The 15,130-nt window shown below is 34.6% G+C and overlaps 2 protein-coding genes across 5 annotated transcripts; both read right to left on the bottom strand.

Moving 5' to 3' along the window:
- Positions 1–2,095: 2,095 nt before the first annotated feature.
- On the bottom strand, positions 2,096–4,517 carry LOC105163860 (small ribosomal subunit protein eS26z). The gene is made up of 5 exons (XM_011082356.3): positions 4,377–4,517; positions 4,201–4,293; positions 3,213–3,297; positions 2,953–3,086; positions 2,096–2,330 (listed from the first exon to the last, which is right to left on the bottom strand). The coding sequence occupies exons 1-5, from the start codon at positions 4,377–4,379 to the stop codon at positions 2,265–2,267; spliced, it is 381 nt and encodes a 126-aa protein (XP_011080658.1). The 5' UTR covers positions 4,380–4,517; the 3' UTR covers positions 2,096–2,264.
- A 3,794-nt stretch (positions 4,518–8,311) lies between these two features.
- Positions 8,312–14,133, bottom strand: LOC105163861 (UDP-xylose transporter 3). Of its 4 annotated transcripts, none has more exons than XM_011082357.3 (10): positions 13,985–14,133; positions 13,654–13,795; positions 13,286–13,560; positions 13,066–13,195; positions 11,142–11,326; positions 10,436–10,503; positions 9,633–9,765; positions 9,171–9,332; positions 8,821–9,096; positions 8,312–8,714 (listed from the first exon to the last, which is right to left on the bottom strand). In XM_011082357.3, the coding sequence occupies exons 4-10, from the start codon at positions 13,184–13,186 to the stop codon at positions 8,598–8,600; spliced, it is 1,062 nt and encodes a 353-aa protein (XP_011080659.1). In that variant the 5' UTR covers positions 13,187–13,195; positions 13,286–13,560; positions 13,654–13,795; positions 13,985–14,133; the 3' UTR covers positions 8,312–8,597. The 4 variants fall into 4 exon arrangements, with proteins under 4 accessions (XP_011080659.1, XP_011080661.1, XP_020550752.1 ...); XM_011082359.3 differs by having other exon boundaries at positions 13,753–13,795; XM_020695093.2 differs by lacking the exon at positions 13,985–14,133 and having other exon boundaries at positions 13,654–13,953.
- Positions 14,134–15,130: the final 997 nt, after the last annotated feature.

The following is a 15,130-nucleotide window of genomic DNA, read 5'->3' as shown; positions in this document are numbered from 1 at the left end:
TATAAGTCAATAATAAGTCAATTGAAGGTAAATATATATTTTATTCTAATTTTTTTGTTAATTATCAGTAAATTAGGTGAATTTAGACTAACAAAAAAACTTATTTATTAGACGAAAGCAAACTTTAAGGGTGCTAAATATAAATTTTCAAACTATAAAAAATCTACATATAATTATACCAAATCTCATCTCCGAGAATTGTAATTATCCCTATAAATAATTGTTATCAATGGGTCCAATCCAATTCTATCTGTCTATAAAAATTGAAATTGACACAAACCTTTTGTAAACTAGAACAATATAAAAAAAGGCACCTTTAACATTTTAAAAAAGAAGCATTTAACCCCCCTACCTTGTTGTGCTCTTCAATTGCGCTATTTGCAATTAGCTTTCACATTTTGACCTGTATAGTACATTTCTTACCCTTATTTACTAATTAAAAGGTACAAATATTCAGCTAGCATTTAATTTTCTTCTCACTCTAATTCTAACCAGTAAAAAAAGGTAAATTATAATAAAACAAATTGTCTGAATCGCTTGACCCAATATTGGGCAGGTTACCTATCAATCAACTGGGTTGAGCGATTTTTTCTTTTGTTTAAATATACCTATCAGGTTTTTTTTCTTAACCAGCCCATTTTATTAACCGAACGAAGGTTCAGACGGTTTGACCGATTGGGCTAGGCTAGAGTTCCAAAAATTGACTATAGATATGGGTGTAGTGTCTTATCTTGTTTATTTTGAATTTTATGATATAAAAATATCGAAGTCTTGATTTTGTATTTGAATCTGAATGAATTAGAGGAGTAATCATTAATGTTATTAAAAAAAATGAGTTGTTCAAAGTCTAGGGATGGCAATGGGTCCAAATTGACTAATTAGGGTGATAAAAAAAAATTGTGATTTATGATTTAAATTCAATCAAGAGAGAATAAGTTTTAACTTAATTAGGGTGATTAAACAAATTAAAACTGTCTGAACCAAACTGAATCAAATCTTTTTTTATGATTTATCTTCAAACACACAACCACACGAAATCCCTTTTTTATTTAGATTTCAAAAATAATAATTTAAAAAATTATTAATAACAATTCAATTTAAAAATAGCTCTGAAAAACCAAATCGCATTATAATCACCCCTACCCAAAATCGGTTGTCTCCTAAGGGATTGCTCCATCAAACTCAAATCCATACTTTTGAGCATACTATTATATGTACTTTTCAACTTTAACATGTTTGTTAATATTATCTATGCTTCCATTTTTCTTTATAAAACTTTCTTTAATTATAACTAAACTTTTAATTTCATATTTTATCCAAATTTATTTTATACTATCAATTTCTTAAATGACTGACATCATTGTAATCAATTATTTATTTATTGTTCTTATCTTTCGTATATACATTTACCTAAAATTGATGAAAATTCACATTTGGTGCAAACATTCAACATGCTCCAACAACTAGTGATGATGATGGTGGTTGTTTCATGATAATATAGCACGCTGTCACTAATACAAAATCGAACTCGACTTTCAAAGTGCAGTCTTGTCAAAAAAATTGACTCTTGATGTACAACCCGACTCCTGTTGTCCTACTGACTGCGACACGGTTGGAACCGAGACCGAATGCATGCAAATTTCCATCATCCTCCATCTCAAATCTGAAGGATAACCCCTTCTATACTATCATCTCAGATTATATTTACCCATATACACCCATTTCTCTTCACTTACACCATGATTCTCCTCAAACATCACAAATCCCACCAAACTGATGGCCAAATGAAATTATTAGACCACCTTCTACAAATGCTAAATAAACTGGGCTGAATCAACAAAGCAGTTCAATTGATGTTAATCCTCTTATCAACTCTGAGTTCTTCATATTTTCACTAATCTACATTTTTTTAATTTTTTTTTATCATTTCAAATTGATCTATTAAATGTATATTGAATGCTAAAGGGAGCGAAGGTACTCCGAGGCATGGGCATCATAGAGAACCCAATAGAATGGAAACATGGCAACTCTTAGATCACATTCTCACTGGTAATGCAACTAATGATTTGATATGCCAGTGCCGAATGCGTGAGAATACCGTAGAAAAAGAAACTCAGTTTTACTGAATTCAAGAAGTTGTTGCACATCAAACTGCATTTGCATGGTTCTATGTCAGACAACTAAAAAACAAAATCGGTGAAAACCATGATCTCATAAATTGCATAATGTTGAACGAGCCTAGCAGCAGATGTTCAAGGAAAGTATTAAGCCCGAGCAGCAGCAGGTGGTCCACCGACACGTGGAGGTTGGCCTGGCTTTGGCAGATCATCCTGTAGATAGGGAAGGTAAAGGCAGTAAATTCAGGGAAAAAAAGCATAAATGCTTCACAGATTAGAATGTCTCTATCATTCACTGCAAATAAGGATAATTAAGTTTAAAAAAATTGGCGAGTCCATTATATGGAAGTCACTGAATGCTAGTAAAAAGAATGGTTTAAGTACACCAGAAACAATTTTCTGATACGAGATTGAAAGCTAGTTATAGAAATATTTCTGCAGTTGATTGAATAGAAATAGATTTGCAGCTGATTGAAAAAGAGCAAAACAGAAGCACTTGTGCAGCTGATTGAAAAAGAGCAAAACAGAAGCACTTGTGCAGCTGATTCAAAAAGAGCAAAACATATCATCAACAATGTATTTCCGAGGCTGTCCGCTTCTCTTTGGTCCTTTTTACTTAATTTCAAGAATCCAATAAATCTCAGAATTCCTGCTAAAGGAAAACTTTGATTGTGTTGGACTTGGGAGAGGGAGGGAACGAAGGATACCAAGTACAGCATATGCTCTCAACAAATTGTATCCAGAGAAGGCAACTCATGTACAACACAAAATACACATGAAAGCATAACACATAAAACTTGAAAAAAGCAACTAATAAGCACTAAGGGAAACCAACCCTTGGACGTCTGAAGCGCTGTGGTGGCTCACGAATCCTCCTATCAGTACGAGAGCGAACCCTCACCACTTTAGAGTGAATGGCACATGAAACACAGTATTGCATCTTCACGTACAGCTTAGGAAGGGTATATGCTGTTTTGGTACAAAAGCATAAATTAGATCATCGACCTTCTATTCTCAATGTATTCTAAACAAGAAATAATAGGATTTGAAGATTGATGAAACATAAATATCACTCAAGGACACAGAAATGCTTACTATCAAAAGCACAGGCTTCCTGGACATCCCTTACAGCAGCTTGCTCAACTATGTTCCTCACCAAAAACCTCTTGATGGCTTTGTCCTATCAATAAACCATTCCACTGTTTTGTCAAATTCAACTATAATTACCATTAGACAGAACTTAATCCCACAGGAATTATGAGAAAGCTTTACATGGCCAGATCCTCAATGCATTTAAGGGAATTCAGACTTATACTGGTAAATCATTCTTTGACCGTGAGAAACTTAAATTTCATTATCCATCCATGTAATGCACAATGCATATGGATACTCATAACTTTCATGTGTATACACAATAAAGGCAGAATCTAATGATGTCCCAAAATGATAAGATTATTTCAAAACATCTCACAAGTTCTTGTAAGAACATTTTTTGGATATTATAAGGTACCAGATATTATTTGAAAACCAAAAGGACACCCAGTCTAGTAAAATCCAGCAGCACTGAAATCAGAGGGCAAATTTGAATCATGATAATTTATTCATTCACAATGAATCCTCCAACTCGAGATCCACAAAAGTTTCCAAGACAACAAGACCAGCTCATACGGAACAGCAGAGATATTGTTTTCCATCAATACCAATAATGTGATCAGCAGTTATTTCCTAGTAGAGTCGCCCTTTGTTTAGATGAGTTTTAAATCCCACAATCAACAAATGAAATTTGCTTCCCAAACAATTACTCCCTCTATAAGCATCTACTAAATCAATGAAACACATTCATCGGATCAAAACAACCCAAAAATTTTATAGGCTACAAACTAACTGCCACTGAAGAGACAACATGAACTGATGGGATGCTTCTTCACCCACCGGAAAAGATAAAACCCTAAAAGAAATACGCCACCAATTACCAATCAAGCCCGAACCATTACCAGAATCCGCTTGCGTAAAGCACCACGCACATAACATCCAAGACGAAGAAAAATTCAGAATTGTAATGGAAATTTAAAGAAGAAGAAACCTTAGGGCAGCATTTTCCACAGTTGGAGCAGCGGATGAAATTGACATGGCCGCGGCCATGCTTGTTGCGCCCTCCGTTCCTTCTCTTGAACGTCTACAAAGATTCAACAATAGAATTCATCACCGAAACAACAACTACAAACTAATTTTTCAACAGAACTCGGGAGAAATTTTTACCATTCTCGGTTGATTGATTCAGCTCTTTGCAAGTGGAGGCGCTCAGCCACAGCAACGAATGCTCTAGGGTTTAGTAATCGGTGAGAATTGAATGGCAGAAATAATTTATATATATAGGGTCTTGAAACCCTACGCTCTATTGGGCCACAAATACCCAGCTCGGTTTCGGTCCATCTAATTTGACCCATGGAGAATTTTCAAGTTTGGGCTCAATAGTTTGTTTTGGTTTTGTTTTGTTTTTAAAAGTGATATTTACACTCTCCTCCCTTGAAGTATAGTGTAATTACATGTAAATTTTTTGAAATTTTAAAAATTACACCTAACATCTCTGATGTTTACTTTTGTTTAATAAATAAGTCCCCGTTATTTAAAATTCATTGAATCTATTAATATTAACAAAATAATTAAAAAAAATTATGTTCATCCTTAATTAACTTATTACTGACTTATTGCAGGTCAAATATTTTTTTATCATACTGAACTATCATTATAATGGTGAAAAATATACCTTATCACATGCACTAATGGATGAAGACGTGTGGGGGTAATTTGGTCATAAAAAGATTTATTGACCTACTATAAGTTAGTAATAAGTTAATTGAGGGTAAATATAAATTTTTTTGACTAATTATTTGTTAGACGGAAACAAACTTTAGAGATGCTAGATGTAATTTTTCAAATTATAGAGAGTTTACATATAATTACATCAAATCTTAAAGGAGAGAAGTGTAATTATCCCTTCAAAAAACCAACATTGATTTGAGAGGGAAAAAACTTAAATTAATTTTAGGTACTCGAAGAAAAATGTTTCTTTAATTAGGTATCTAGAAAAATAAGTTAATTAATGAGATAATTTTAATATTTAAAATTAAAACTAAAACAAAAGGATAAAAAATAAATTTTATGAAAGTTTTCATACAAATAATATAAGTAAAAGATAAACTAATACTAAGGGAAAAATACATTTTGGTCCCTCCAAAATACCACTAAAACGTTTTTTGCTGCTCTTGTTTCAAGAGTTATAGTTTTAGTCCCTTACCGTCAAATGGATTCAGCCCGTGCCGTTAAATCTCCGCTAGAAACTAATGAAAATCTCCCATGTAAGGAACGTGGCCCATTTCATTTGAATAACTTCGACTCATGTCTATACAAGTGATATTTCTTTTAATGACAACAAAGTTTTTAGTTAACTTTTTGCATTAAGAGGGGGAGGGGTTGGGTTGTTTTTTAGAGAGAAATTTTGGATTCAAATGCATCAAAAATAAATTTATATAGGATTTAGTTACATTTTTTGTCCCATTAAATAGAGTTATTCTCTTTTTGAGTTCTCTACTTTATGTGATCGACACTTATAGTCCAAAAATTTCTAAAATTTTAACACTATTAGTGTTGTAGCCAAATCATTTTGCTCTTCTGATGAATAAAAGACCCATATGCACAAAATTAGGTCAAACATGCTTCCGGAATAGAATTAAGCCTTCATATCTCGTTTGATAGCTTTGTCCGGGTATTTCAAGTCCTCATTTTACGGACTTCCCCCAACCAAACTGCCGCAACAGATGTTTCACATGCACTTGACTCCTTTAGCAACAAACAACATAACCCTTTTTCCGTTTTCTATCTTAAAAATACTCCTAAATAGAGACTTAACAAGATTTTGGACGAACAAGTTGAATAGAAGCCTTGAATTTATTGAAGAAATTAGTTGAAATATTATATAAATATTTTTTTTTCTATAGGAGGAGACAACTGTTTAGGTTCTCATAGAAAAGAGGACTACACTCGTGGGGAAAATCCCCATCAACTAAAATTACTAACATTTAAAACTTAAAAGACTCAAAATATTACGTGTTGAAAAGTTAGCGAAAGTTTTTCAATGATCCCCGATCTACTTCCAAGCTCTTAACTTATAATAGCCCACGGACCTCAAACTTGTTTTAGATGACTTCACTGTGTTTATCACCTATTCTGACTTTCCAGTTTTCAGTTGTGGTCATTATAGCTTGTTGGCCATGTGCTTGCCAGTTGGTATCTTTTACTTTTCCAACTGTTGACTTCCTTGTCATCTTCTACCAACAGTCCTCCTTTTGATTTTTTACATTTTGAGGTTTTTATCTCATTCTGTAAAAATTCTTTCTTTTACCCTTTTCTGGCTTTAGTTCGAGTTTCTTTTGGGTTACTTGAATTTTCATCCTGAACAAAGGTTTTTCTTATTTTTCACAACAAGGGCATATGTAGTTATGTCATTACCCCACATGCATCATGTTGTATGCCTTCTTCTTAGTAGCCTCCATTGCAGGTAACTTATTCTCCCAAACAAGCATTTTTTTTTCTTCTTGAATAGGTTTTTACAAACTCAAACTCGGTGCTCTTCCCTATCATGGAGTTTAAGAGGAATTATCCATTTAATTTATTTGAAAATATTTTAAGTAGATACTTGACTTTGTCCATTTTAGTGAGATATGTCGAGAATCCCCAAGCTCTTTTGGTAGATATTTCATCTTCGCTAAAGGATGATACTAGGGGAGCTTCTCCTATGGCAGTCTTGACTTTGTTAAAGGTTATCATGTCAGGTCTCTGTAACTTAATAAAATAAAATGCTAGATGAGACCATTTTTCCACGATCTCTGGAGCTGCTGAAATGAACTTTAGCTCCAAAATATCTCCTTGCTTTAAATATGGAATATTTTGCCATGCATCATACATTGCCCAACCAATTGGTTTCGGAAGTTTTGAGATCTCCAGAAATCCTGGTGACATAGTATGAACCGAAGATTGTGCTCTAAAATCATATCATTCTTGGACCTTTTCTGATTTTGACCCTTTGAGCATCCAGATTCGGTTATATTTTTTGGATGCGTCTACTACAATTTTGGTGGGGTTGACTCTTTTTTCCACATCCTTTGGTATACCTCCAAGCAGAAAGAAGATATAGAATCACCAGTATTAACCTTAAAGGTTTCTGTCATCGGCCTATGATTATTCTCCCCCTCTTTAACCCTAAAGGGATTAGGTTGACTTAAATTATCAAGAGTTTGCACTTCTAGTAATTTAATTGTTGCCTCTTCGCCAGAGCTGGCAATGGTTTCGTACAAGTAGTATTTGAATCTACTGCTACATGTTTAGAGCTTTGTTTTCTAACTACAGGTTTGAAGCCCTGGTCTCTTAATTCTAGGACATCACTGAAGGCGATGCCTTTCGATTTGGTTCCATTAAGTCGTTTCATAACGAGCTCGAGGTCAGTTTGGTACTACTCATGGTGATCTGGACAGTGTCAATATTTGCTTGTTGGACTTGGCAAGCTATTTGGGCTTTCGCCGTCAGCTGTCCAAATTATTTATCCAGATGCTCAAGGTTTTTCCTAAGATGCTTGAGCCTTACAATGATGGAGTTTGCTTCAAATATTTCAATCTCTTGTTAAAAAATCTGCAAGAATATTTTTATAAAATTTTATAGTAACAATATTATAACAATAATATTGACATTCAGCCCGTCATCTAATAATCTGAGCTTTCTTAGTTTTTTATTCAAGTTTATTTTTAAGGAAAGCTTTAACATTCGTATTATCAACTTTCAAAGTAAATTTTGGCTAGTAAGAACAAATGCCATTTTTTATACGACTTTCAGACTGTGAAGAACTCTTTCTCATTAATATGTCAAACTTTGAGTTGTTGTTATGTGAACAACTCTATTGGATATCTACATGGTTCTTCACCAATAAATGTTCTATTCATCAGCACTGATGCGTATGTGTAGTCATTGGCTCCCTTAACCTCGCTGTATATTTTTTATATAATCATCAATTGACTAATAACATGAGTTAATTTCCTGAAATGTAGAAATTGATTGATTGTAATATCAAGTGCTGACAAAAGAAATTAGGTAGGAGTCAAGACCGAAATTCCACAACTGCAAATAGCGATTCCAAGAACAACTTGTCTAATTTTTCAATTTCATAGAGCATATTGATATGAGAGCTGAAACGTTTGTTTTACAAGAACGAATCTATTATCAATATTCTCAGTTCTATGTGGCAAACCTAGTATAACAAAGCTGTTTCATCGCAAGGACACATTTCGCTCAAGTACTAGTGAATGAAGTTCAATCTATTGAAACGCGGAACTCGTAATCCACAAAGTATGGCATCCCTTGCAGTGACATCTTCATCACAGGAAGTTTGAAACAGTACCATCCAAGTAAAATACGTACACCATGAATGTTCTATGCGTGCGGGTCCTTGTTCAAATTCCATCCCGGAGCTCGTCTAACACCATCATCAGTTATAATACCACCTCCATTTTCAACGCTTAACAGAGGATCAGTTTCACTTTCCGTGGTCTTCAAACATGAAAAGAGAGAATTAGCACATCAATTTTCTCAAATCTGATGGAACTTCTCATATATTAAAAGGGGATAGTAACAGAAAGAATAAAATGTTAAGCACCTGGGATAATTGTGTTGCTTCAGCACTGGTGGCCTTTTGCTGGCTTTCGGCAGTGCAATAATATGAGTACAGTACCATCCCTACCATAGCAATCAAGATCCCTAAAATGTTCCGCCAACTAAAGGGGTCTCGTAGAAGAACATATCCGAATGCTAAAACAAGGCACGTCTTTAAATGCCCCAGGACCTGATAGGTAACTGGTGATGTCTTTCCAATTACCAAAAAGGTACTAAAGTTCACAGCAACTGATATTAAGCAGGATAGGATAATGAAAGCCTGTCACAGAAAACGCACAAAAGTGAATCATGCATGTTAGCTATCAGCTGCAGTGAAGGAGTTTAATTCCTTACCAGCACTTGAGGAGTGTAGTTAAAAGCAAATACATTCTGATTCGTCAAAAGTCCATCTACAAATGGTCCAGTCACGAATAAAGTGATAGCCTGATAGGGACTAGATTGGTACAGAAGTTGTGTTGATGAAACCTTGAACTTTTTCTGGATGGTATTTGTCATCTAATGGTATTCGCAGTTAAGATCCCCAAATTGATCAGAGGGCTCATGAAAAATCAAAAGTGTAGAAAGTTTTAGCAAAGCCAAAATGGAAAATAATAGTTTGATCCAGAATATTGCCAAGCTAGACAAATGAAAAAGGGAACTGCTGTAAATTTCAGTGAGCCACATGAAAAATATTATTCTCCAGGTTAGTCTATTTTTCGAGAAAACAGTTTTCTCTCCACATGGTAACATGATTGTTTCTCAAAGGCACTCTTGGGGCAGCAAAAGAAATAAGTACTATAAAGTAGCAGAGGATACAATCTGTGCAACACAAGTTGAAACAACAGCAAGCAGAGATAAGATGGAACCCAGGACATTGAGCTGCAGATCAGTCACTGTTGCAATTCCAACACCCAAGAGAAGGACAGTGAGTGACAGCTGGACATTCCTACTGCAAACCGCAGTCAACAAAGTTTTAAATCAGATTTGTTGCCTAATAATGAACAAAAGTATGAAGAGCATAATGGTAAAGAAACCGCTCAAAAGTTCCAATAACAATTCTAGGCCAAAAGAGAACGAAAATCTGGAGTTACTAGAGCTGAATTTTTCATCTGTAAGCAAGATAATATAGTTATTCTTTTCTTAGTTCTTTTTTTCTGTAAGCACATTTCTACTTTGCTGTAGTTGTGCAGGCGTCTGTTTAACATCCAGAGCTCCCAGAGAGCGAACTCTCTATTTGTCCTTTGGATGCTTGCGCTCTCTATGACAGTGTTATAGTCTGATGGTCATTTTGCATGGAGCCACTGTGGCTCCAAAGAATCCAGCAGCCAGCTTACATCACGGACTTCAACCAAAGATTCCCATCATGCAAGAAGAAAATTTCAAAAGTTTACTCTAATAAGGAGAAAGCGAAGCATGGCAGTTTCCAGATAGGACTGGTTCCCATGTTTTTATTGATAAAATACACATGCTTCTCACAAAACATATAAAAATGCAATGGATCAATCGAGAAAAATATAGGCAGTAAAACTGAGGGCATACAATCCTCATGCTAGACTAAATTATACTGATAGCAGAATAAAAACTAAACAAATCTGGAGCGACTGATGTACAGATCTGACCTGAATATCCTCCTGAAAAACAGAATCTCCAGAAGGACAGTGCAGGGGATAATTGCCAATTTTGTCATCTGCAATGCATACACCGAGAGATGAACATTTGGAGACCGTCATTCTAATGAAATAACAGCAAAGTAGTAATACTGCAGAATGAACTAGATCAGAAAGAGAGCGCTATAGCACTAATTACAGGTCAATGTTTTAGATCTTTTTACCTATAGCAGAATACTCAGTGTAATTATACCACCGCAAAATGGAAACTAAAGGCACCACGGACTTCACCGACAAGATATCAAGATATATTCTGACATATTCTTCCCATAAGCAACTATTGTGAGAAAACTGAAAGCTGAAAATTGAGACCTATTTTACTAGAGTTATTCAGGCTATTCTGTTTCATGTAAGTGCAGTAGACCGTTGGTCTTATCTCTAAAGTTGACAGGGCTTGCCCTATCTGATTCTCTAAACTGAATGAACCCCTATATGCCACGGTTCTAATCTTTACTAGTGGAAGATTTTTGAGCAATGTATCCTTAAGGCTTGACGGGATACAACGGTCATTTAGTAGTATTGCCTAATTACATCTACTCCATGAAACACTAATCTTGTAAGATAATTCTTTTATCTATAGAAAAGCATAAAAGAATAAAGCTATTTTTTTCTAGTTACATGCGAAGCATAGATAACAGCAGGGTAAGAGAAATTTTACCTGATAGAAACCAACAGAGTTGAAACCCAGGCTAAGATTTAGTAGTCCAATCGATGTTCCGTTCAAAATTCCAAATCCCATGACAGCTCTTGGATCAAAAGGCTTGTGCTCAAACCATTTCATCCATAAAGCAATATGAAGAGAACAAAACGTGACAAGAAGATGCCAGCTAGTTAGGGTTGTAGCTGAGAAGTAAAATGAGGGGAGAAAACCAAAGTTAATGACCAAAAGGCTATATAATGGGGAAAAAGAATTCATACATACAAATATGCAAGTCATGCGAGCTTTGGTATATACAACTCTTTACTGATATCAAGCAAGCTTTGGTTAATAATTAAGTAAACAAAGCATTTGCAGGAGCTTTGTTATATTCAATGCGAAAAATAAATAATGATAATTTTCGGTTGTAGAATGATATATCTATTTAAAAAATATTGACTAGAAATACAAATAAGCTTGTTTAGATACCAAAAGTTATTGAAATGTACAGCGTAAAGACTTGCTGTAAAAGAAGACTTGGTCCATGGAAGTCCCAACATCATCAAAGACGAAACTGGATGAACACCATTCAAAGTTATGACTGAACTAATTGTAAAAGGATAACCGGAAAATGCACCAAAAAGAGATGTACAAGCCCAATATACAGACTAGAACAGAGAAAGTCACAGCTCTAAAGAATCCTGGGATGAGCAGGTGTTAGAAAGTAATGCTGAGAAAGCAAGCCCCAAAAGAAAAGAGTATGGGTCCAGTTTCCTCACACGGTTCTAAGTGATAATAGGAAATCAAATGACTACATCACCTTTCTCTCTCCATCCACCAGAGGGGTAACAAATAATGCAGGAAAAACTTTCACTTCAGAGAAAGTGTACAGAAACATCCCATCAGAAAAGGAAAATGCCAGGTAAGAAGAGATCATGGTAAGAAAGAAATGTCCAATACATATTTAGTAAAATTCTTCAATCAGCATCGCCAGTTTGATTTTCAGATTTCAGTAGGATTCTCTAGACAGAAGCCCACAAGAACTTTACAGAGTTTGTCGCGCTGTTCTTTAAAATAATAAAAAAAGAATCCTGTTTCTCATGGAAAATTTATTTTGTGGTGCCCAGTAATAGACAACAATCTCCCAAATCAAAATCCAACACCAAGTAACTGCTTGCAGCTTGGACTGCCTCAGAAGTTTTCTTGTTGGACAAAAACAAGATCCATTGTGCACTCACTACCCCCCTTTGATTTCTTGGGTTAAATGCTAGATTCCCCTTCATAATTTGCAGAAGCTCCGATTGTAAAGAAAATGTCATGGTCTTCAAAATAAACGAGGAAAGACAGTAAAGATTCACAACACCAGAAAAGCTGCCGACTAGTACTGCATGATATATAGGACAGAATCAACTATACAATTTTTTGCATTTAAAGAAGCAGCAGTTAGCGATTAACATCATTTTTCAGAAATAGGTCATATATAACGCATCATCTCAAAAGGACTCCATATTCCCTGAAGACATGTCTAAAGCCATCAACTTCAACTTCATCACGACAAAAATTTCACCCCATTTAGGATATTACCTTTGTTTGAATTCAAGTGGCCCTTATTCGAATCAACTGAACACAGAAAATCTAGAATGCAAAGCTGGAAACTAGAACATTTTGATGTCAATATACCACCCATTATTGACTAGATCCTCTCATAAAAATACAGCACAACACAATTTTCACCAAACCCTATGCACTATATGGCTTGTGTACCACCATGAATTGAACAGTGAGTAAGAAATGTACAAGACCAGAATTTTCCCAGAACACAAAGTTTAAGAAGGCAAACATCCAAACTAGCATGGTTGAGGCAGGAAAAACACAACAGGCATAATAGCACAATATTACTCTTCTTAACATCAAGTTGATGGATTAAGTCAAAAAAAGTTCTCACCGAAAGTGAAGCCAAGAGTGCTAATGAGCGCCTTGTTGCAAATTACAATTGACACCGAAGAAACCACAGAGAGGCTCAGTGCTCCAATCGTCCCTAGCTGATACTGCTGGCCTTCGCCCATTTTTGCTATCTACTCATCAAGTACACAATTTATTTTTTCCATAAGTTCATGCTTCCCAAAAACGATAAACTGAACGCAATACAACAAACATCCATTTACCTCAATAAGCCAAATATGTGGACGTGGACATTCAATTACTTGAACTAGTGCACAACTCCATGAAGGTTATTATTCATTCTCCTTCATAACTAGTTAACAACTAAACTCTGGAGTCGGTTAAGTAGTAGGATAAAATTGCCAAGTTAAGGGGCCTTTTCTTCCTCTCTCAGATTCTTTCTCTTTTGGTCATCCAGTAACTATTCTTTCTAACGCATTCACAGTCGTACTGGCTTGGCCTCGCTGATTTATTTTTATGTAAATCACCAAATACAGCTCTGCCGCAGAAAATTGCACAACAATTCAAAATGTATAACCCTCGAACAATATCAACATCACAAAGAGGGAAATGAGTAAAAATAAGAACAAACACGTAAAACTTCAAGCCCTGGATCTGCTCTGCTTCACCAACAATCATTCGCATCAACCAACACGTATACACATATTTCACATAGAGAAAGCGATTGTACCCGACAAGGGCTTCTCAGATCACCACCATTGATGAAGTAACGTCTGTAAAAGCATCTAAAACCCGATCAATCATTCCCCCAGCAGCATATAATGTAAAGAAAACGTGTAAGGAACAGAAATGGCAATATATTAATTGAATTTTCAGTGAAGAATTGAAGCAGTACTGCTGTACTGGTAAATAATTTGTTGATAATAATAAAAAAATGAGATCAATCGAAGAAATGATTTTACATTGCAGGGTCCCTCTTCTCCGTTAGTTGCTCTGATTGCCAGTTACGATGTCACCTCCATATGGTTACTCAAATTGAAATGCTACCAAAACTTTTCCTTAAGTCAGTTTTAGACCGCAATTCAACTTCATTCTAATTTTTAGTTATCTTTTTCCCAAGACGTCAGCAATTTCGAGTGTCACGAATATGATTATATATATATACACTAATTGTTATGATAAGTGGTTTTCGTGAGTATATAAAAAAAGTTATGGTATAAGATGATGAGATAAAAAAGTTTGGAATAAAAATAAATTGTAATAAATGCGGAGGTGAGAGAGAAATATGGAGTAATAGGTCGTTAAAAGGAAACAAAAGATTAAAATTATTAATCTTAATAATTTAAAGTAAAGAGAAAAAAATAAAATAAAGAATAAATTTGGGTACTCAAAATTGGTACGATAAAAGATTTTCTTTTAGAATAGTACAAACTATTGTGGCACGTCGTTTCTGCGTGAATACAATAAATAATTTTTCATATTTTAAAATATATTATAAATAAGAATAAAATATATAAATTAGTGCATTGCATTAATAAAAAGAAAGAAAGAAATTATCAATTAATGTAAATTTTGAAAAGTTTAATTGGTTATTTTATCATGAAGATCATTTTTTACTTCACAAAAAGTTGGAGCGGCGAGTGTTATTGACCTCCATTTGTGAGTGTGGATAGACTTTTTTTTTATATTAGTATATATATGTCTATTTTTATAATATTTTATTATTTTTTATTTTAATTGTACGTATTTATTAATTTAAAATATTGATATAATAAATCAACATTGTGAATTCGAATATATTTAATGATGTAAGTGAAAGGGTCATATGGTACGGACCGAGAACGCGCTAGCGAAAGCGGTAAATAAAAACGCGTAAAAATAAAATTAAATGCAGAAATTAAACGAATCCAAAGGGTGTACCCTTGAAATTCCCGAGCGTTCGATATACTAAAAAATAAAACGTACAAGGGACTAATGTTGAAACCATAAACCGAATATAAAGAGAGTGAAAAACGATACCTTCATTTTTCACAATCGCTTGAAATGCTCTTCAGTTGAGGCTCCAACATAAGAATCCTATAATTCATTCACACCACACTAAAATCGGG

The sequence above is a fragment of the Sesamum indicum genome, linkage group LG6 (genome assembly GCF_026168435.1).
Source record: "Sesamum indicum cultivar Baizhima isolate 11 linkage group LG6, ASM2616843v1, whole genome shotgun sequence".
Taxonomy (NCBI): domain Eukaryota; kingdom Viridiplantae; phylum Streptophyta; class Magnoliopsida; order Lamiales; family Pedaliaceae; genus Sesamum; species Sesamum indicum.
Note: the sequence above shows the minus strand (reverse complement) of the source record. Positions and strands in the feature narration are given on the sequence as shown.

What these genes read in the sequence shown, in the direction of transcription:
- LOC105163860 (XM_011082356.3), bottom strand. An exon ending in GTGGAAAATGCTGCCCTAAG is followed by an intron (nt 3,298 to 4,200) that starts GTTTCTTCTTCT and finishes GTTTATTGATAG; the next exon opens with GACAAAGCCATCAAGAGGTT. An exon ending in GGAAGCCTGTGCTTTTGATA is followed by an intron (nt 3,087 to 3,212) that starts GTAAGCATTTCT and finishes GTACCAAAACAG; the next exon opens with CATATACCCTTCCTAAGCTG.
- LOC105163861 (XM_011082357.3), bottom strand. Translation starts at nt 13,186, where the DNA reads ATGGGCGAAGGCCAGCAGTATCAGCTAGGGACGATTGGAGCACTGAGC. An exon ending in TTTTTCAGGAGGATATTCAG is followed by an intron (nt 9,766 to 10,435) that starts GTCAGATCTGTA and finishes TGCGGTTTGCAG; the next exon opens with TAGGAATGTCCAGCTGTCAC. An exon ending in ACTACACTCCTCAAGTGCTG is followed by an intron (nt 9,097 to 9,170) that starts GTAAGGAATTAA and finishes TTTCTGTGACAG; the next exon opens with GCTTTCATTATCCTATCCTG.